We start from the raw sequence: 25,069 nt of genomic DNA on the forward strand, positions 1-25,069 counted from the left end.
ACTTCCTACATTAAATTCCAAAAATCCTCATTTAAAAAATTTCCAAACGAACAATGTTTCGAAAGATAATTATCTATTAAAATACATCAACCTATGCACGTAAATAGAAAATCTTAAAACTAGAATAACCCGCCGCAAATCAATCTTCGTCCACGCCTTTGATAGAGCTCTAACTCGCGTTTCCTTTTCTCGTTTGCAATGATTTCCTGTCCACATCCCCCCCGATTTTATATATTACGTGTACCACGACGGAAGTGCTTACGCCGACGTGAATTTCCACTGCACACGAGGTGAAGGGAAGCCACTAAGATGCACCTATGTCAAAGGAGCATGCCTATTTGGAAATCTAACTGACGCTTTGCCTGTACCGCCGTGCACACGCGTGCATACGTTCGCATACATGCTCTGCCGCTGGTGGATAGATGGATGCATGCATAATTGATGCGTCTATGTGGTAAGCGCGCGCGTGTGTGTGTGTGTACACACGCGTCCGTCACGTTTGCATGCTAGATTGCTTGAAAGCCGAACTTGCTCGGATTTTCATTGCCCATTTAAGAAGATTCTTCGAGAATGAAGCTATTAATTTATTCGAGATAGATCGCAAGAAGTTTGAATTCGTTACACGGATAAACGGTTGTTCTTAGGAATCGCCATTAATTTCTTAAAACTGTTCACTCTAATCTTGTTCCACGATCAAAGAGAATTTTACGCTTTTATCGTATTGTAAAAGATATAAATTTACTCAAATTATTTGTCATTGACTCACTTATTTGTTACAACAATTATATAATTTAAAAGTTATAGTTTATACTAACAACTAACAAATAATCATGTCATAATCTAACATTCAATATTTTGAAAAGAAAATAAGTTAATTTCCCATTCTAAAAATTTCAGTTTTCTATCTATTTTTCCTTTAACTTACTATATTACTATACTATTATACTAGAATAATATTACATTGCAATTACACGAAGTAAGAAAGATTTTAAATTGTTAAAAAGAATAATTTTTAAATGAAATTATTTAATTATGCAACTAGTTGATACTACCAATTAGCTAATACTGTCAATGTTCCTCTAATTTACGGTATCTTCTGTGTGAAAGTACATGGTAATAAAACAGCACGCGAGGCCATTACTGTTAGGCGAAGTTCTAAGCAAAATATGGGAATGGATAAATATGCGATGTGATAAATCAATTTGTGAATTACTGTGAATCATTTAGTTGAGATATATGCAATTAATTTTTTTCTCGAACGTTCGAGGATAAATCTAGTCGTAAATAGATCCAATCAGCCCTATTGAGATGTACATCAATGTTGGAAGAAAACAAATAACTCGGTGTATCAGTCAGATAAATGATTAATTATGTAAGCAAAACCGTGGATGGGAAATACGTTTCTATTCGTCCATTTATCTTGACGTCAGAACAAAATTCTTTATCGAATTTGTTAATCACAAGGAAGGATAAACGATAAAAACGACGACTGAATGGAGGACAATTTTCTCGGATAAAATTCATCGTGATTCTGCTTTTCTTTCTTTAAATTTTTAAATCTGAGCAACAGATTTTCATCTCTTACGAACAGCGAACAATTGAACAGAGAGAGAGAGAGAGAGAGAGAGAGAGAGAGAGAGAGAGAGAGAGAGAGAGAGAGAGAGAGAGAGAGAGAGAGAGAAGTTCAAACAGCGTCTGCAAACGTCTGCAAAAAGCGATATCTTAATTAAATCCTAATTAATTTTTGTTTTATTTAAATAACACGATTGGAATTCTAAGATAGGTTTTATCAATAATCGTGATATACGTTTTTTTATATCGTTGGAATTTTTATGCTCTTAAAATTAAACGAATTATGAAAGACAAGGATAAAACACAAACGCGTTTCTTACGAATATTGAAATTTTTGATAAATTATTTGTGAAAATTTATTTCACATATACAAGAAATATAAATACGAGTATGAAAATTAATTTAAATGACAAATTTATTATTTAATTAATCCCATTAAAATTGTAATAAATAGCTAATTTAAATAACGGTAAAATAAACGTAAACATATTATATTTTGTGCTCTATCCAAATATTGACTTTCGTTTCAATAATAATATATTGAAATCGCCTAGGCATATGCGATTAATACATCACTAGAGAATTATCAAAGCGTTGAATTGTTAATAATTTAATATCAATATAATTACGTAATGTTTACACACCATGATATGTAATTTCAAACGAAAATGATTTAAACGCCTTGGTAATGGTGACGAAATCATCTGTATTTAACACTTGTATTCGCAATTTATCCCTCAATACTTTTCTAATTCCTAAACTATTTTCTATTTTCCGACGCAACGAGAAACTTTCGAGATCAGAGACAATGAACAAAGAACAAAGATCTCCCTTGGTATTTATTAATTCTTTATTGTCTCACTCTCTCTCTCTCTCTTTCTACATATATGTACTCCCATACATGTACATCATAGAGCTTTAAGAGCCAAGGAAACCAAGGGAATGTGTATGGTTTGCGAATCACGTGCAGTAAAACTGATACGAGAACCACTTCATTGCACTTTGAAGCTTACTCCCTTAAGAATTCTTATCATAAACTACAATGTTCCCCTTCTGGCGCAAATATAAACCCGCGCAATGTCACGCGCCTAGTTTAAAGACTGAAGCAACAATGTCGTAGTTACTGGAATTTACTGTATAGTACGAAAAACATTGAAGAGTTAAAACTCTTGAGAATTGGGTTCTGAGAGTTATCTTTCGTAAGTTTATTCTTAACGTTCGTTTATAAGAAAAAGAGAAATTTATAGCAATTCTATATATGCAATAGTGATAAGCAAATAAAATAAAAATCTATATTTTAAAAATATGTAGAAAATATATAGAAAATATGTAGAAAAATATGTAGAAAGTTGTGACATAAGAATATTATTTTAAAAATATAAAAAAAAACAATTAACTGTGCAATAATTGAAAAGAAAAAATAAATATATTTTTAGAACAAAACTCTCAGAACCACAATATTTTTGTTTTTAATTAAATATGAATACTTTTAATTAATATTAGATTATCTAATTTATAATATATAAAGGGACGCGTTATTGATCGATTAACATCATACATTCCTACCATATAAAAAATCTAGAATTAAAATAAACATACAGGATTGTTACGAACAATCAACACTACGCGAAATTATCTTTATCATGTGTCGTATAATAATAATTTGTACCATAAATTTAAGACTAGAAATGTCGAGACACCATGTAGACTGCAATAACTTACACGTCATGCGCCAAGTTAATCTTACGTGATTAACGAGTATAATATCTGCCTACAGTGAAGTGTTGATGACGTTAGATAACGCAATTATTATTGATGCAACTACTCGTGACTTGTGTCAACCGATCATGGTCAATCTCAGAAGACAACTGTCCATTTTGTGTTTCCTTTATGAAATATTATAAATAAATTGCATTAAAAGAAAAAAGATACGAAAAAGATTATTCCTAAATTATTTAAACAAACATCCTTATTAATTAATAATGAAAATCATCGATAATTGCACGATGCAATTATTTGTAATTAATACTTTGAATATTTACTTCTTCTCTATATTCGATATGAATAGAAAAATATAGAAAAATAAAACGATAGAAGAAAATTACTATATTGAAAATACTTTATCGATAATTACACGCACAAAATTTATTTTACTCGAATCAAATGTTTCGCTCATATTTTTATCGTATAAAATTGAAATTCAAAGATTATGCACGGCCAAATTCAAAACATTTTGAGCTATAACGCCTCATGTTTATTTCAATTAAATTAAACATTCATTCGTCGTAAATCTTTATACACGAAAATATATAAAGCTTCTAAGTCTAAAAGGAAAATCAATCAGCATAAACATGCTTCTTCTGTCTTGGTAAAAATTTTTTGCGAACAGACGATCAAGAAGATTCAACGGAGGAAAATCATTGGAAATATTGCCGGCGGAGACGCATAAATTGCTCGTCACGATGCTGTAGGTAGTCACAGTGAAATGGGTCGAACTTTATTACAAATAACAAAAATGGTGGCTAGAACTTTTGAAATAGGTCTCGAAGAGAGAAAACGGTTCGAATGCGTGAGCAAAGCCCAAGTACATGATTATTAAGCCGAGTGGATAATTACTATCGACAAACCGCCATTAATTACATGGGGAATAATTGTTCCTGAATAAATGAAAGCGATTAAGATGAGGCTATTCACAGAAAGATATTTCCATCGTTGAAATGTATTCATAATTTCCAGAACATTATGGAATACACAATGTGAATCGTGAGAAATTGATGAAGATTTTTCAAAAATTATTAATTTACTTTTTAATAGCTTGCTCAATCAATCAAATCAAAAAGAACATTTTTACAATTTTATCTATACAAAAATCATACTTGTGTATTAACCATTTGAATTTTCTTCGAGTACTTCCAAATATTAAATTTTATAATGAGCAACGAAAAAAAAAAGATATCTTTATACAACACATTTTAAGAATTTGTTTTCCCAAAACAACCAACAAATACAACTATATACAGTTATACTCGAAAAATTATTCCACGTAAGAAACGAAAAGAAGAAGAAAACGAAGATTCGAAGACCCTAACCACAACACAAGGAACGATGCGCGAGAGAATTCACTTTCACGCGTTAATTCAGTTACAAGTTATCACATCTGGCGCACACGCTCGCGAGGGAGGACGTGATTTCAACGCGTAATATTCAACCGAGTTCAACCCATTCATCACGACGAATTGTGTTAAACCCCGCGTGTTCAACAGCGCGAAAATACATAAAGTCCTTATAATGCCCGGGCCCCCCGGCCCCGCAATTTATCATTTGCATATTTCTCGAAGGAGAAACACGACCGTCCCCCGCTATCCCCCCTCCCCACCACCACCACGCACGCTTTCCCGCAATTTCCAATCCGGCAATCCAAGTCGAAAAGTTCGCGACAGTCATCGAAATCTCGACGTGGAGGGGGAGTAGCTTTTCTCTAATTTGAACTCTGATAAGGCTAGGGGGTATTACAGCCGATTTCCAGGATTGCGGAGGGATGAAAACGCGGCTATTCCCGCCGAGATCAACGCGGGATCTCCACTTAATTATACTTCAGCGAATCAACTAATTATCTTTTTCTCCCCCTTCCGACCATTCCCTCCCTCGCAACATCGCAACCCCCCTTCCAACCAATCTCCCCCCTCCCCCCTTTTCTTTATTCCTTAACTTGCTCGAACTTAACCGAGCGAATCGAGTGCGTCCGTCTCTACTAGTGCAGTTTCTCGGTCGATATTCCCTGTCCGCTTTCATCGTAACTATAGCAACGGCAAGACCTCCCGAACTGTGCTGCTCTATCCCGAATAAAGATTCGTCTTTAATTATAATCTTTGACCTAGCGTGGGGGGGAGGGAGGGGAATCCCTTTACCAGTCAACGGTTACCGACCGGAGGGACACGGACACGTCTACTTTCCTAGCCGTAATGATTCCTTTGTGTCTTGTAATCAGACGTCCTCCTTTATAGCCGGCGAGTATGTTCGCTCTTTCGCAAGAGGGAGTTTCCTAATTTGAAACGTCAATTTTTAACGAGTCGTTAGATCTTTATAGTCGGGGAGGTGGTCTTCGTTAATAGATTGCGAGTTCTGAACGATCTATCTTGCGCGGTGTAAGATTTGTGCACATTGTGAACGAGCAATCGGATAATATTTTGAAACGAAGAGTAAATATAATATGCGAGAAGTAAATTGTTTCTTTCCTTAAGAAAGAATTTTGTATTGTATCACGTATCGGATAAGAAAAATTATTAAAGAAGAAAGGAATGTGTGATGGAAATTCTTTTTTTAATTTTCAATTATATTCCTAATCGAAGTGTTGAATAAAAATAAATTTCACTGTCCAACAAAATTAGAAGAATTCTATCGATATTGAATTGGAAATAAATTTTTCCTATTTTTTTAAACTGCACTCAATAAGATTCACTTTAAAATTGACTTGGTATATTTGAGTCAAGCTTTTCCCTCGAGTTGCACATGAATATTGAAATCGTTCTACTACAAACATGAAAAGAAAGGAACTGAAGGAACTGAAGGAGGGGTTATAACTGTGAAGAAACAACCATATGAGATAGAAGTGTTTGCAGTGCTCGTTCAAAAAATTAATCTCTTCTTCGTAATACAAAGAGTTCCACTTTTAGTCGTCTTTTAATTGTTAGTAAACTGAGAGGATGACTAGAGTGCACAGAGGTGTTGTAATCGTCATCTGTTATGTAAATCATTTGCTTGTAACTAATTTCGTGGAATTTGAAGAGGAAAGGAAGGTAAATAAGAACATACTGTATATTTAAACGAATCCAAAGAATCATTTGAACGCAAATATCAATGAAATACAATACCAACTAATAATTTCTTCTGAGAATAGATATTCAATTTGTTATTATCATTTTATATTGACTCTGAAGAAACAAAAGGAATATACGAAGAAAGAAATATACTAAAAGTGACAATAAATAATAAAATAGACATTTTAATTGAAACACTAAACTATGATACTAATTGAGATAGTTTTTATTTAAATTTTCCTAATATTAATTAGTTTAATGTATCACGATATAAATTCTGAAATCTCTGTCTTGAAAATTCTATAAATAAAGATAATCCTATACCCTATATATCTCTTTACTTATTCCAATTTCTTATAAAATAACTTTTTCTCAACAAACTTTCCAACTAACACTTGCTACAATTGTTTCAGACAATCTTAACAATTTTAACTAAAATAATACGAATCAAAAAAAATATACGATCCTAAACATATCCAATATGTATAAACACGTGCAACAAAACAACAATTTCTATCCAACTGCACTGAAAACCATTTTTTTTATTCATCATTAACTAAAATAATATGAATCAAAAAAAATATATGATCCTAAACATATCCAATATGTACAAACACGTGCAACAAAACAACAATTTCTATCCAACTACACTGAAAACCATTTTTTTTTATTCATCATTTAATCGCAAAACAACACGTTACGACAAATCACGATTGACGATATATCAACATTTATTTACACCAGCATAAAGGTAGTTAGGATCTCGTCTAATTGAACCATCAGTGGTTCGTAGATAAGACTTCCGCAGACTCTATTTGAGGATACAATGGGGCTAGAACACTGCGTGCGAAATTATCTGACATTGTGCCATTATAGTCGTCTCTCGATCTCACGACCCAACAAGGGAACATCACGGGTCTGGGATAAAGGGTGGGGGCGCGAGGGGACAATCAGTGGAATAGGAGAGGCACGGGCGAGACGCACGTTGAGTCGAAAGGGCGATATCTGTGCGAGGGAGAAAGAGTAAATCAAGGAAGGGAAAACGAAGGTTTTACATTTATCTTTGGCAAATATCCATAAACTAATTTCATTAACTTAAGGCTTTGGATTAAGGGGAATAACATGGCTGGATATGTGCGCGATGAGGGTCTGGTAAGAACGGTAATTAAATATCCTACTTCCTAGAGAGAGAGAAAGAGAGAGAAAGAGAGAGAGAGAGAGAGATTTCGTCGCGTGGAATAGATTTCGACCAAAGTTTTGGAAACTTTATGAAATGTGATGCGAGATATTCAATCGCGTTTGTAATTGTGAACTAATTTCAAACTACTTCGAAACTTGTACGTATTTGAAAATTGTGTGCAACATTGATTTTTTATCTTACTCTAAAACGTACGATTTTTCTAAATATAAAGTTTTCTATTTATAAGACAAATTTCAAAATTACAAGTAATTATATAAATATACAGAAGATTATTCGTAGACTTTTTATCAAGTCTCGTTCGCGTCTTGTTGTAATTTAAAGATTCATTCTTATCCGATCTTTCAAAACAATTCATATTCGATTCCAATTCGTACATCAAATTCCCGAAATATTAATTAAACTTTTGAAATATTCGAACGCGCATATAATATATTTCGATCGATCTTGCATCATATCGTGGATGATTAAAATTCCAATCGACAATGAGTGAAAAGTCACCAACAACAATTATCGGGTATTATCATCACCGTTCCCCCATAATTATCGCACTGCAATCAAACTGTTCGGAGTACAATAGCAAAACGAGCAATAAGCCGGGCTCCAGATTTAATTAGCTCAGAATTCAGAAGGTTGGTCGGATTGGAATCTTTCCTACCATCCCCCCACCCCCTTCGGTTAAAAGTTCTCGACACTTTTAATTTAAATCCGGTTCATATTTGGAGCAAGGGTCGAGAGAAAGATTCCGTGGAAGGTAGTAGAATAGCTTTGGATGGGAGGAGGGGGGAGGAGGGGAGGGCTGCGAATAACATCATACAAACCGTGTCCCATTAATTAAATTCCTTCCAAGGAGTTTTGCAACCCTGTCAGGATGGATACCGCGAACGAGCGTGGCTGGTTCATTAGATTCGAAGCAGGATGCGATATCGAAAATAGTTTCGCGCTCAATTTGCGTTTAAACCGTGCCGTGGAACGTTGGGCTTTGTGTCATCCGTGGAACATCGTCCACAGAAATTGAAGAAAGATGTAGAAAGGGGAGAGGAGGAGAAGGGAAGTGGAAGCGGCGTGAGATGAGAACAGGACCGAAATTACCCTGTTCGTATGCATGGTATGCATAATTTTCCCTATGTGAAAAAAATCAGAGAGCCATGGAGCCATTTGATTCGCGATTCAAATAACAACGACGCGTGATAATATTCTGATCGATGAAAATTCGTTGGAACGAATATTTCCACTTTTATAGATATATTCCCGAAAATTTTTGAAAAATTAAACGAATAATTTTTCTATAGAAATATTACGGACGATGAATGTACGTTGAAAGAAAATGATATAGCGATCGAACAAATGAATTTCTAGAGAAAAATTTGTTTTCGCGAAATCTTATTTTATATTTATTAAAAAAAAAAAAAAAAAAATACGTAGAGATCGAATTTCTGGAAAAAAGATAAATTAAATTATTTGTTTCTATAAAATTACTATTTTTTTTTTTTTTTTTCATTGTACAAACGAACAAAAATTGGAAACTTGAATATCGTTATTGATATACCGAAAACCAATTCTTTAAAATTGATTTAAAAATTTTAAATATCATTCCAATTCGATTTCGAAAAATTCAAAAAAAAAAAATAACTTTCGATATAATATAAATAATATTTGAAAATATTACTCATTAACTCATCAACCATTATATATATTATAAAAGAAACGAAACGAAAAGTGAAACAATACAAAATTAAATTTTGTTACATGAATACGTTTCTATTCAAAAATCTTTGACTAGTATGTACTTTATATTTCTAAGAAGCGCGAAATTTCGACTGAATTTGCAATTTCGTTTTTAATCAAATTAATGATATACGACCACAACACAAGTTAATTATTCATTTTCCCAATTATTCAAACAATGAATAAACATCCCAAGATTTCTAAACTTTTTATAGAGATTACTTCCTTGAAAGAAAAAGCCCGCGCATTCCTTCCTCGAATTTCATTCTGGACGAAAGAGCAATTCCTCAGCGGGATATCTCAAGTAATGTCGTTATGCGAAAAAATGTTCGCACGGTGTGTTATTTCGCGATTAATCTCACGCCAATCAAGAAGATGCCCGCAATCACGAGGAAGGGAACAAAAGGGTCACGTTGCATGGGAAACAATGGCGTTGTAACGAGAAATGTCAAAGAACGTTCACCTCTTATATTCCCTCTGTCTCTCTCTCTCTCTCTCTTTCTCTCTTTCTCCTTTTCCTTTCTGATAATTTCGCAAGAAAAGAGCCAACAGGAGGACTTGTGCGCATTGTCACGCGATGCGTAATAGCGCACGCATACACGCCGGTTCGAGAATAATAGATACGATAAATATACATATAGTGGCGGAGCTAAAAAGAGGGAGGAGGAGGCCGACGTGGCTGAAAGTCAAAAAGTGTAAAAGCGTGCGCTTTCCAACCGATTTCACCCTTTCGCTTTTTAGCTTGGAAACGAAGACCTACATACACGGTTCAGGGGACGTTTTAACTTGCAACTCGAGCGCCCGCGTACGTGGTCAGAGCACACGAGTACCAGTTCGAAGAATGGAGACTTGAATTGAAGCTAAATCCGATTTAGATCAGAGGTAGTCATTGTGCTATATCTATAATCTCTTCTAAAGCCCTGAACACCGTAATTGGAGCGTGTCTAAGAAACTCCCCTTTCTTCTTCCTTCTCCTCCTTTTTTTTTTCTTTTCTATCCTCCTTTCTATCTCCCCCATCCTGTCAACCGTTCTTTCAATTCTTTTCTGTATGCTCACGCTCCGACAGAAATGGATAGAATTAAACGACGAGAAAGGTTCGATATCGTTCAACGATCCTTTAACAAAGTGCCAGCCAGATCTAATTAAATTATTAAACGATCTCGATAGAAGATAAAGGAACATAAGCTTCTGTCACCGCGTCTCGAATTATATTTTGGTTTGTAATTGGTAATTATGAAGTAGCGTAACCAACGTTCCATTATCTGGTTGAGAAAAAGAGAATATTCCACTATTGATTCTCCTTGCTTATTTTTAATCTTAAGTTCTTAAAGTTGATCTGTCGTTAAATTATTCAACGATTTGTTTGTTGAAGAAGAAGAAGAAAAAGAAGGAAAAGGAATTTCTTTGAAATTAATTAAATCGATAATATACTAAAAATTATTATTATTAAATAAAAATAACGAAAATTCCACGAATCATAATAATTTTAAACGACGTCAAACTTCATTACTCAGCTTTTCAATTGGGATTAATCTACTTCGAGCTTGACTCGATTCGACGTAACTCTGAAGAAACACATCCTCGCTTAATATTTCATTATCTCAAACGGGGGAAAAGCGCAGAATTGAACCTCGTCACGGTTAACACGCAGCGACACTTGAAATTCTAACCGTGCATACCTCGCAAAACACGTAAGTAGTAATCACGAAGAGCAAATTGCAAGCGTTCACAGTTCTCCATTAATGCTATTCAAGACATGACTGGAGAAGGGCATTAATTTCCAATTAACGACTAATTGATACACAGGATACTCTGCCCTCCGTTGTATCACGCGCGTGAGAAGACCGTATCCCCCCCCTTTTCGAAGCGAACACGCACACAAGTGTTATTATTTTTGTGAATCTTCAAGTTCTCTGCATTAAAACGTTAAAACATATAGTCCACGATGAGAGAAAGGAAGACACCGGTTTCCAAAGTGGCGTAAATACTAATTACTTTCGTGGTTATACGTTTTCGCGCTGAGGACACAGAGGATGAAGGAAAAAAGGCAAAACGAATGTGAAAAGAACTGGCGGGTTTCTACCTTTTCACGCACACATGTGAATAGATCTATACGGACAAGATGTATACATATATATATATTTTTTTTTCTCAGATGAAAGAGCAACAGCTCTTAAAACGATACGGTATCTCACCGCCTAATGATTCTTAGAGACAGAGACTTAACACCCTGGCTTATAAATCCCTACTAGGGTTGACTTCCTACCAGCGAAATGGTAGTTAGCTAGCCAAATATCTACAGGTTGTCCATTGTCCCGCGTGTGTTGTTCGATACAAACGTGGTGATTTCGTTAGGCGTGTCCCTGGCTGAAAGCCAGAACATTTACACCGTTAGGGAGTCTGCAAAAGTTTCCGATTCCGACGCTTCCAAAGATTCTTCAACTCGAATTGGATATTTACTTTCGATAAGAAATCTTGGGATACTTTTCTCTGATGAAATTTTGAGAAATAGAAATTTAATTGCGTACAATTTTTAACAAAATTATTGATGCTACTTTTTTTTTATAAAGTATGAAATTGATAGTTATTCGTAGTTTAATTTTTGGAATTTTTCGAAACAAATATGGATTTCTTATGATTCTTTGATAAGGAAGTGTATATACCGATTTGATAATTTAAATGAAATGTATTTTAATAAATTAAAACAAATTGTGGAATTTTCAATTGAAGAGATTTGCCACAACTTTATAATTTTGTTAAATATATGATATAATCGTAAAATAAATTTACATTTATGAGAGAATCATATGAATTCATTTAACGTCTATAATTCATATCATCAACTGATGTTATATCCTATAATTTCTTTACCATTAAGTGCAATTATTAAATACTTTTCCTTAATTTATGATCGCGTGCACTGTTAATTTAAATTTTCGTTGATTAAAAATTAAAGAAATAATTATAGATATCTGTTATAAATTTTGAATAAAAATTTGTTCTTGAAATTTGAATATTTGAATAATTAAAGATTTATGTATGGATTTTTTTCCTATGCAAAAAGATAAAAGAAAAAAGTACTTTTTATCGTGAATTTTCCAATAGTACAATCCGAGATATCCGATAATATCCGAGAAATGAAACTATTTCGATAATAACGTTGAAATATACTATGATTTATTGTCACTAAAAAATTCAGCCACGTAGAAATTATTTAATATAATACGAAGAAATCTTATAAGAAAAATAATTCTAATAGAAAAATTCCTGCGCGACCAAACGAAACTAGTGCAACTAAGAGAAATAATAGAAGAAAATATTTGCAATAAACATATATTTATTATTTTGAAACATTAAAAATCGACGTATCGAATTACCAAAATTTTTAAAAGGCATAAAACGAGGAGAATCTTGAAACGTATTAATTGGGACAAAAAAAAAGAAAGAAAGAAAGAAAATTAAAAACAACTAAATATTTAACGAGATGTTAAAAAAATTTGGCGAAAATTTACGTTAATTAGAACAAAAATATAATACGTAAAATTTAAATCTCTTCCTCGTTAAAAACACGTTCTACGATGTTCTAAAATTTTACGAGCTGCGTATGAATATAATCCAAAACATACTCGTGTTTCGTCTTGCGTGAACTAAATGTGATGTCATCCTCTAAATAAAGGAACAAAGAAAAAAGAATAAAAAAAAAAAAAAGAGGAAAAAAATGAAAAGGAAAAATAACATAGCACGCAAAGTAACAAAGGAAAAAAATGATATAATACATCGGGTCTTAAATATGCAAATGCGCTATCGAAATGCATTTTACTTAGATTCTCATAAATTGAAGAAATTGCCGAATAGAAATCAAACGATAATTCTGTTAGACATTCTCGATGGGGAATTAGAAATAAATCGATAAAAAGAGGATATAACGTCTCCCCATATTCTCCGCGTGCACCATTGGGATTTAATAGGTATTACGTGCGCGATCCAGATTTAATTCGATAGAATTGATCATCCCCCTCCTCCTCGTCGATGAGCAAGGGAAATAAAAATGCGAGGGAAGAAACAATGAGGGACGATTTTGTCTCCACGCAAGGACACAAGCGAACTCTGTATTTAGATTAATTCCCTGTTTCTTTCTTTCTTTCTTTCTTTCTTTCTTTTTTTTTCCTCCCTTTTCCCTTCGTGATATTCCCGCAGCGTACCTGACATTCCTATCTATATCCACCTATTTCTATTAGGGATGTAAATGCGGTAATTTCGCGAGGTAATTACTGAGTAGAGTTTGAAAGTAATGCCTTTGAACGAAGGGGACTACTATAGTACCCATCGTGTTACCCTGAAATTACTGGATGACGCCTGAGAGCACCTTCGTTTCTGTTTCCTGAATTAACGTTTCAGCTTTAGTCGAACCGGTTTATTCATTTTTTTATTCTTTTTCTATTATTTTTTTTTTCTAGGATATTTTTCCAATTTTTATCTCTTCTTTTCAAATTACTTATCTATGATCATTTTCTATGTAAAAATAAAATCTATACAATGGAATCTTCACAGTCTTTAAAAATACGCGTTATTCAATATCAATAACCCGATCATGTTTTATCAATCGAATGATAAATTTTTCTGCTTTTGTTCTCAAATATAAATCTGCATGGATGTAAAGTTAAGAGAATCAGTTTTTTCTTATATAAATATATATGAATTTTATATCACTTCCTATATAATGATATATATCCCCACTGTCTCATCAAATTTTATCATATAAATTTATCAAAGTCATTTCGAGATCATTCTCATTTATATTTGATATTACATCATACCCGTCTTGTTCCTCGTGTAATAACTGGAGTTAGATAGAGTCAAAGATACAATGTCAGAACGTTGAATCTCAAAAACGAGATGAGATAATGATCCTTTGTATCGTTACGTACATTCGAAGTAATTATAAACTCATCACGTCAAAAAATATCGAATGGCAAATCATTGGGGCATTACTGTGATCAGTCCATCATGTTCCTCGATTCCTAACACAGCATTGGCGGAGATGAACGTTACTTTTAGCATGTCTTCCAATATAAAGATCGGTATATTACCCCTTTTTTTTTTTTTTTTTTTTTTTGATACCTAATGATCCTCCACCTATAATTTGTTGAAATTTTCTAAATACATACCAGTCACTTCACATTGACAGAAGAGTAAAAAGATAATGGCATATGTTATTTAGAAGAAAATGCGGATAATGTCTTTGAATTTGTGGAAAAAAAATTTGTTAATGGCACATTGTAATTCTCCTCGTACTATGAAATTTTCTAAAATGAATACTTCTTTCTCGTGTGTCTAAAAATAGCAATGATATTTTATGTGGATAACAACCCTTCACCTTGTATAAGAATACATTATTTTATATAGAAAATCAGAGGTTTTCAACGATCGACCGGTCAATTATTCTAATCAAAAAGAATATCGAGATGGAAAGTGGTAATCAACGATTATATCGTCAACTAATCACGGAAGTGACGAGTAATTTTTTCGATTCTCGTTAAACACGTATTTTACGCACCAATGTAAGATCAAAAACGGGATATAATCCATCTATAATAACACGCCTTGGACAATTAAGAGTGATTCGAGAGAGCAGAATCATTGTTACGAGAAATATCACGTGAATTGTAATTATATCATTGCATTTTATGTGCCTTCAGGAAAAAATCGTCTATTCAAATAAAGAAAATGCAATGGCGCGAACTTATATGCTAAAATTCCTTTAAATAAATTTTAAGATACTTTATCACAAATAAAAAAAGTACTTATATTTTAAGAAAGAAGAGCTTTCGAATCTAAAATCTAACTTTTCTTCTCCATTCTTAGAATTATCCACGAGTTTTGAAAGTAAAAGAGTCGCGAGTTGCTTTCAAGAATTATTTCTCATAATTTGGATAATTTTTCTTAACGCAATAATGTCTCTATTTACGAAAAATAATCTCGAATCTTTTATTCTCAAACGGAATCCTAATTTTAGAGAAATTTAGAATGCGACATTAAAATATAACTATCTATTTTTGAAACATTCTATAAGATATAACCTAAACAATTTTCATATTTACATTTTTTGTCGCTATTTATGAACTTACGAAAGAAATTAATACGATTTTAACACTTTTGTTCATTTGATCCTCAGAGAGATACACGAGAAAATATTCCTTCAAGCACGATTCAAATACAAATATCTACTTTAACGATTAAAAGATATTCCTGTTATTCTTATTTACACAATCGAGAACAAATAGGATAACCATGAACGAAAGAAAGAAAAAAAAGAAAAAAACGCGAAAGCTTGCACACCGACTATCGAAGAAGAATGTAAAAAGGTACGTGCAATTTCACAATGGTGAACGAGGAGGAAATCACTGAGGGTTTCACCAAGGGAATCGATATTGTGCCGGGACGTGAGAAATCCAAACGACTGGCGCCCTACTGCCGCGAAATTGAGTCCATTATCGCTCTGGCCAGGTACCCTCCAATACCATCGATATTCGTTTAACGCATCGTTTCCCTGCCAGGAAGGGTGACAAACAAGGGTCCTAGCGAGAAATATAAAATTTAAGAAGCGAGGTCAAAAAAAACGGGCGAAAAAAAACGAGAAGGAGAGAGAACCCGTCGAAACCGCCATGAAGAATCGTGGAACAGAAGAGGGAAGAAGGAAATGGATGATAACCCATGGCTTTCAATTCTACCACATTCTGTAAGAAACTTCTTTTTCCACTTTTATTCTCTCTTTCTCCCTTCATCTCTCCTTTGTTAAAAAAAAAAGAAAAGAAAAAAAGTGGAGTGAAAAAAAAAGCAGAGAAGCAAAGGTACTTCTATGATTAAGGGAAAAACTTTATTCATGAATTCCATCGCATCTATTATACCCGCTCGAATAAAATCTATCCGCGAACGATTCCGCGTTCTATCGGGCGAACGATTCGTTCCCAGTGAAAATATTGAAATTCCAGTAATTGCGCCAGCTTTTCCACGGACTTTGAATAATCGAAGGGAAGAGAAGAAGGGAAATGTTACGTATTTCCTCGATCGTCACCCATAATAAGAACGTATCGAATAAAAGGAGCTATAATTTACGGGGACCGGTAACCGCTTACATATTCGACGCGAGTGGAGCGCATCCTCCTCGAGCGGAGGGGACAAGAAACTGGCTCGCCGCGTAAAGAAATTAATCAAGAGCAAGGGGGGATATAACTGCGCGCGAGAAACATTGTAGATTGGCGAGACGAGAGGGGAGCAGAGCAAAAGGCGAATAAACATCGGGTGCGGCCAAGTTTCTCGCACCTTTCATCGTGAATAACCGAGAGAGTGGCCGGCCGGCTACGCCTCGAATCCTTCAAGAGTTCGCGTGTTTTCTCGTAAGTTTACGCACCATTGGCCGCCAATCTTTAGAATGAGACTGCCGCCTCTGAGTGGATTCTCAACGCGACTTGTTTCGAGAACAAGACGGGGAGAAAAAAAATGTTCCGTGAAAAAAAGGAGAAGAAGAAGAAGAAGAAGAAAAGAAAGAGGAAGAAATAGAAGCTTCTCGAAGGGAAGAGAAACGAGAGAAAGACCTCCGAGAGGATGAAATACCCGTATATAACAGTCACGATCCGAGGGCGACGAATAATCACATTTAACATGTCCAACGATACGCGAACAATACACCGACCGTCCTTCATACGGATATATTACACATTGTATTCCATTGGCAACGGCCATGCTATAAACGGCGATATTACCGCATAGCAAGCAACCTGAAACCTTACAATGCAACTTAGAAACGTGGTATCAAGTATGTCATGGAATTGTAAAGTCACGTTATCGCCCAATCTAACTTTCCTAGGATACACTCGTGTGGTTTGTTACACGCGTACATATTGGCGATGAGTAACTACGCTACGTGTGATTGCGAATTTTGTGTTGACTAAATTCTATCCACCGTTCTACTACAATTATTATTTCAATTCCGTTCTAATTTCAATTCGAACGATTCCTATCAATTTTGATTAACTTTTTATCATTTTAAAACTTGGATTTTAATTGGAAGGATATACTAATTGTCGAGTTTGAATTTTCGTATATTACTTTTCCAGACTGTATTGTATTAAGAAAATCCTAATTAACAAATTAAATGAAATTTAAAGATTCAAGATTATTACATTTATACATCATGGAATGTAAGAATGCAAAAAAGACAATACTAACAATAATTTTTTTTCTCTCCCAGTTAAAACCACCTTATAAACTTCAAACACTTATCAGAAGCTATTCTATACCACAATACGTATAAATATTGACGATATGACCAAAATAATAAAATAAATAACTGGTACGATACAATCAGTGCTCGAGATTGAGCGCGATTGATATTCAAATAAAAACCACATACCACGCAATCTTTCATCCGAATAGAAGAAACGTATACCGCGTACGTGTGAAGAAAAAAAAGATCATTCTACTGATGACTTTTCTTCCCCTTTCGACGAGATCTCACGAGAGAGGAGGTGTCTCAAAGAGCAGAAAAGAAGACGGTATCACGAAGAAGAAGAAGATAACCGCGAAACTTACAGTTCCTTCCCAATATAAAAGAATTGACGTCGAACAAAACTAGGACAAACTTTAGATGAGGGGGGGGGGGGGGGGGAAATATCGACATCATGGACGAGGGGGGACAATATTATTCTCTCCTCTGAAAGATTATGGAAGGTATTCGCCAAGAAGGTATTTCAAAGACGCGACAAGAATGACAATTGAACGAAGGTTCATTCGAATGATTTCATGGAACTATTTTGTCCAAATGGTTTTTGCGAATCGTCATCAACTTTATGATTCCCCGCCAACAGATTTACGCGGATTATAATAGCGTAATAGGTCATTTGGGGGAAGAGTGATAAATTTCATATTCTAGTGCTTCATTTCTGCAGATTCACTAGCCAGACCATCTCATTTTGGAATAACCCTGTAACTTAATGGACAATCTCTTAGACAGTCTCTTTATGCACTTTTTAGGACACGAAGCTAATCATATTTTCACGAGAGTGATTCTCATTATTACGCTTTCTTGCTCCTTTCTAATATATCACCTTTTTTTTTTTTTGCCTCTTCTCGATTTTCAGCGTGATACGATGATACACGATATAACCTGATAACGATACCATTGTTAATGTAATAATTTTAAGCTTCTTCTTGGAATGGAACATCGTACTGTATCTATGGAATATGCTATTGAAATTAATTAATATTTGAATTTGAAAGAATTGATATTAATATAATGATTTATGATCACATCCATCGAATTAGAATATTTTTCTATTTCTTTAATGAAATTGATAGGATATTAAATAAATTAACTTCAAATAAAGTAAATAAATTTTTTTAACTAATAACATATCATACTTTAACTATTTTTTAATAACGAAAAATTCTAATACATATAATAAAATATTCATAAAAGAAGAATTAACGAGTTAATGAAAGTAGAAATAAAATATATATTTTTTTCTCGTTTGGATTCTTTTAATAATTTAATCATTGTCGATATATAATTTTATAATTCTAATTCGATGGATGAAAAAAATCCTCCGTTATTATATTCCATTAGTTTTATACGGCAATCTATTTTTTTACAAGATCAACTACGCGCAAAGTAAGTTTTCCCACTTACCTTTAATCGGAAGTCACTGACAGTCCATACTCGGCTGGCGTAGTCATTCGACGCTCCAAGTATCAATGTTCCCGTAGAATCGAAATCGACGCACATCACTCCAGCATTGCTACCAACGAGAATACCTTTGCTCTCTGAAGCGCCTGAAACATAAAAAATTTAAATTTGTTAGTAAAAAAACAATCGATTTATTATTCGCATTAATTTCTTATCATTTAAATTCCTTTTCTTATTATTCTTAGAATGATCTCCATTTTGCAATCAATTTCTTTAAACTACATTTTAAAATCAACTAAATTACATGTACATTTGTATTAATTTAATTTAGATTACGATGCAAAAAATATGATAATGGTTTAAAAAAAAAAAAAGACTACGAAGCAATTAAAATTAAAACAATTAAAAATGAAATAAAAGTTTAAAAGTGAGATAGAAGAGCAGAGAAAATCCACGAATGAGACGAGTTAAGCGGATATAATCTGAATAATAAAGATAGATGTTTCATCCAATTTGCAACATAGCGCGGAGATTACATTCAAGCATTATAAAGCATGTGTGGGTCATCGACTATAGCAAGGAAAACGTAGCAGACAGAACTTTAATAAACTTCTCGGTGTTAGTCGGTTGTATACGTTGCAAGAAACCTGTTGATTCGTTAACATACTTCATTCACGGGAAAGAAAAGAGGTCTTCAAGAAGCACATCGCGATATATTTTATCTGACGCGCATCATTTTTCTATCCCTATTCTCATCTCCCTATTCTTCCTCCTATTCTAGGGGCGTCGAGTGATCTTAATACATCTTCTGTTTCATGGAAGATAAAAAGAAAAGCATCGATAAACCTGTACAATAAAATTTGATAAAATTCTCTCTAAAATGAATTTCAATATGAATTTCAAATGAATTTCCCCTAATGAAATTGCTTATCGCAATATAGCGGACTACCGTTCGATATATCCCTCCAGTTCCCTTTTCACGATCTTCACGAAAAGGAAGTCTTTCGAAGCACGTATTCATGAACAAAAGATGGTAACAAAGTTTTAATTGCTCCATTATAGCAAGTTTTAATGAAATTTTAAAGTAACTGTGTATCGCTTGATTGGCCTGCGTAGTCCCGTTCAATTAAGAAAATTTTGTATTTGATATTGGATTAACTCTAAGCATTGCACAATAGGCGTTATATACGATCGATTATTTAAATTTCACGCGATAAAATATTTAACGTTACACGCTTAATCCTTGAACTCTCTTATAACATTGAACGAATAAACCCCTGCGAGACCCGTGTGTGACTGAAGCGAGAGTGGTGTAATAATTTACGCGATCTATTGGAGCTCGTTACAAATTTGAATAATGGCAAGAGACCGGTAAATAGATTATACACATGGGGATATCTCGATGCTTGGCGCGCGTAATATTTCCGTACCGGAGACCGTTCGAGGAATCGTTCATTTTGATTAATCACTCGAGATATCACACGAGACCGAATATTTTTAAATCGTAGGCGAAAACGTTTCCGATAATAATACGATTTTGTTTCGTTTTTAATCACCTTTTGAGATATTCCAAAGCTTCACCTTCCTGTCAGCACCACCGGTGGCAAGCATCCTCTCGACGGGAGACCATTTTACGGCGTAAACTTCTCCGTCGTGTGCAGTCTGCAAGGGTTATTAAACACTTGACGTATAAATTTTGAAAAGTTTATGGGCATGCATGAGGCAGTAATTAATATAACAAGAGTATCGAAGTAAAATTATATTGTTCGTTCGAATTATGACGAAGTGATCGAATATATAAAATAGTTTGATGGAAATCTCTAGAAGTTTTTCTGTATTAAAAATTTTTAAATAAAAAAAAAAAGAAGTTTTTTAAATTTACATATTAAATTTTGTGACGTAGAAAAATAAACGATAAACTAATATAAAATATAATTCGAAAATGCTGAAAAAACATTGCAAAATTAAAAGAATTAATCTTATGATATAACGTTGATTTTCATTAAAAAAAAATTAATATCTGTACTATATGCTATTCTTATTAAAAGCTTCAAAAATTGAGCTTAATAAATATTATATAAAAAATTAATACAAAATATATGAAATAAATAAAATATATTGTAAATATATGAGTAAAAAGATGCTGTAATATGAAAAATGATCATACTGATATTATGTAATATTTTGAATATTGAAATGAATTTATATATACTTTGCAATTTTCATGCATAAAACGCGCATTCTATGTTGTGCATGATCATGATAATATATTCGACGTAAAATGGTTTAATGCTGTAAATATATTGCTAAATACAGGACACATTAAATTTCGATGCTATGTGCAATAGATAAATTATACTAAGCTAAAACTAAATGCGAAATGGTTTAAAAATTCATATGATTTTTATTATATTATAAATTTATATTAATATACTATCACTTGCGTTATACACTAAAAGGCCTCATTTAAAATCGTAAAATATAAATGGTATTAAATTAGAGCATATAGGTACATGGTATTATCTATACAAAATATCTTTAATATCGATATAATTATCCCGTTTTAAACAATATAATAATATTTAAATAATATTTTCCAATAATATTTAATATATTATCTAATCTATTTGACATATTAGTAAACACAGAAGAAATATACTTAACTTAAATAACGTGATATTGTATTACTATATTTAACTTGATATACTATAAATAATACGTTTTTCTTACATATGTATATACTCAATTAGAATATAATAAAGAATAATAGACTTTACGTGATCGTAAAATATCGCTACTATAGTAAATAATAGTACAATAACATTAATATTCTAGTAACATAACATGCATAAGTGAGAAATACAAGAACTATAAATAGTAATAATATAGTATTCAACGATTATATATATTATGTATATATATATATATATATATATATATATTCCCATTAAACAATTTATTGTTATAAACACAACGAACTAACTTAAACCAAACGATGTTACCTGATACCTTTAGTTAGTTTAACGAATTATATATTCTTTCTACAAAATTACACTATATATAGAGAAAACTTACACTTATTTGTGTAAAAAATTTATACAAATACATACTATATCATTCCTACACTTGAAAAATAAACTCTTTTACAGTTAATTTGACACTTCATCTTGAAAATATTTATGTCTGTACTTATAAAAAGTATTAAAAATAGTATATTTATTCTTCTTAGTTAATCTCTAGATACATAATATGTGGAGAAATTGATAAGATATGTGAATATATTACATTAAACGAAAACGAATGTTGCATATGCATATTGACATGTCCATGTGTCAATATTCCATTAATAAAATTTATAATATTAATTTAGCTATTGTTAAAATAAAAAAAATAATCTTCTTAAGTGAATTTTAAATCTTCCAGAAAAATAAATTTAACACATCTGTAATACAAATAAATTTTTTTTTAATAAAATATATATGTGTGTCGTTATATATCTTTTAAAAGTAATTTTGTAAATATTCAATTTATAACTAATATGTATTGTAAAATAATTTTTGACATATCACATAGATCTAATTTCTATTCGATATTCGAAGATCGTTAAAAATCGGATATTTCAAATCATTGGATGAAATTAATAATATTAAATGCTGAAGTGAGAAATAAAATGTTCGTGTAATTGTTCGTGATACAAATTTCCAAATATCAAGCGTCGAGATTGCATTCAACAATTTCTTATTTCGTCATACAAAACATGCATTTTCGTGTTACAACGAATTAATAAACATTTTGTACTAAAATTTCCACAGTAATATATAGCGTAATATAAATTATTTTATAAATTAAAGTTTTGTCAACGTACAAACGTGACGGATACTTTCGTCGGTACCGCAGTAGGAAGACCAGCGATTCCTTCTTTTAAACTCGATCTATCAGGGCTAACTGGTCGTGTGTCACGTGCAGCATCTTCTAATTCTTTTTGAACCTTTGCTTGCCTTTTTCTGAAAAATATCACATAAACATATCCACAATTTGATAAAAATCAAATAACCATCAGAGATGAACAATATGCTGTATATAAATACCCAAAAATATCGGAATGCCCTTTCTCTTTGATCATCACATTGTTATGTTTCATGCACAAAACAAAACAATTAGTAATATCAGTGTTTCGATGATGTTATTCTTTTGTATTAGTTATTATTCTCTAAACATTTATTATATCTTATCTGTTCACATTAGTTCAATTATATTTATAATCATTACGTTTACTTTTTTTTTTGTTCCGTAAAGTAAACATTTTTAAGCAATTATCATTTAATTTCTTTTTTTTTTTTATTATTTTTAAATTCACTCATTTACTCTATTTTCTTATATTAATTCGTTATATGATAATACATTATTTTTAATACTCATGGACACAAAAGCACAAACAAAATGAAGGATATGATCATATGGTACGATCAGCTTCCTTTAACAAATGACCCAAAGCTGTAGTTGAGCAGTAAGCATAATTTCTGTCACATCACTTGCACAAACTTACCCAAATTTTGATATGGTATGCATCAAAAAGGCTGTCGGACTGGAAAAACTCTCACTGAAAATAAAATGTCAAGCATTGTGAAGTGCTAATGTAAAGTGCTACGATGATGACATCTTGTTCTGCGAAAAGCTCAATATTTTGCATATAATTTCAATAAATGAAAATGATTTGTAAATCTTTATACTTAACTTAAATATTATTTTTAATAACTTCCCGTAATTTTGAAAAATCTTGAATTATCATTTATTATGATAAATGAAAAAACACAGAACACTATATTGGAAAGAATTACATCAATAAAGTATAAAATAATTTACATTTCGGTGTATTATATATATTTTAAATATTAAACAATTAATTTTATAATAAATAATTTTTTCAACTGCATAAATATAATTTAATAAGATTTTTGTTCTTAAAATAAAAAAATTTAATAATCGCGAATTATAAATATTGTATTTATAATTTTGTATAATTTTAATTTCATTAAAAAAAATTCTCTTACATCTAATAAATAACATTATAGGATGTAAAAAAATAAAATTTTTAGTAAAAGTAAATGTATATGCACTCTTGAAAAATAATAAAAAATAATAATATATTAAAGAGATATGTGCATGATAATGGAATATGAATTATCAAATTGTTATATATTATTCAATAACAAAATATTTTTAAATTAGTATACAAATCACCATGCGAAATAAAATTAATATCTAAAATTTCGTGCATGTAGCATTTGTAAAATATAAGCTATCAAGCATATTAAAAAAAAAAAAAAAAAATCTATTTAAATTATTATTATTATTATTATTATTTAGTAAATCACAATGTATTATATGTGTAAATTTAATATAAATTACTACTATCAATCAATATTATTATATTATAACTTAAATTTATTATTGTTATTATATTAATTATATTAACTATAATAAAAACAAATTTATTCATACATATAAATAAAAATAAAATATGAAAAAATTGTTTTCATATTTTCATTAATATATTAATTGTAAAAATCCAAAAATTATGCAAAAATTAATATCAAATTGCAATTGTAATTGCAATTAATTGCTACAAAAGCATTGAAATTATTATTTTATATAATTTATGATAATTGTGAGAGTTTTTGCCGACAGACGGTATAGAAGCATAACTAGTGATCTGCGATCGATATAGATATATATTATAACTATTACTAAAAAAATATGAAAATAAATCTTAAGATGTGGTAAAATAAATATAATGAAAATGATTTTTGATGCAAATTCAATTAATTTATACCTTTCTATATGACAAGAATTTTGTTTTGTGAAAAGTGAAAATATAACAAACAAAACAAATATAACAAACATATTTCAACTAATTTAATTTTTTTATAATATAATCTGTATCTATATAATATTAAAATCCAAACGAAATGAAATGAAAATTACTTAAATACATAAAAATTTTAAAAATTAATCAAGCATGTGAAAATAAATTATAATATCAACAAAAATTATAAAATAAGATAAAG

General features: G+C 31.8%; 1 protein-coding gene across 3 annotated transcripts in view; it reads right to left on the minus strand.

Annotated features, from left to right (window-relative positions):
• LOC725024 (autophagy-related protein 16-1) overlaps positions 1-25,069 on the minus strand; it is a 572,103-nt gene that overhangs the window by 545,288 nt on the left and 1,746 nt on the right. For 2 of the 3 annotated variants that reach the window (XM_026442880.1, XM_026442878.1), the window contains exons 5-8: positions 23,548-23,601; positions 22,867-23,005; positions 20,558-20,663; positions 19,005-19,147 (exon numbers count right to left, since the gene is read on the minus strand). In XM_026442880.1, the coding sequence (XP_026298665.1) occupies positions 19,005-19,147; positions 20,558-20,663; positions 22,867-23,005; positions 23,548-23,601 (442 nt within the window). The remainder of the gene's footprint in view (positions 1-19,004; positions 19,148-20,557; positions 20,664-22,866; positions 23,006-23,547; positions 23,602-25,069) is intronic. The other variant, XM_026442879.1, reaches the window with a different exon arrangement.

The sequence above is a fragment of the Apis mellifera genome, linkage group LG9 (genome assembly GCF_003254395.2).
Source record: "Apis mellifera strain DH4 linkage group LG9, Amel_HAv3.1, whole genome shotgun sequence".
Classification (NCBI taxonomy): domain Eukaryota; kingdom Metazoa; phylum Arthropoda; class Insecta; order Hymenoptera; family Apidae; genus Apis; species Apis mellifera.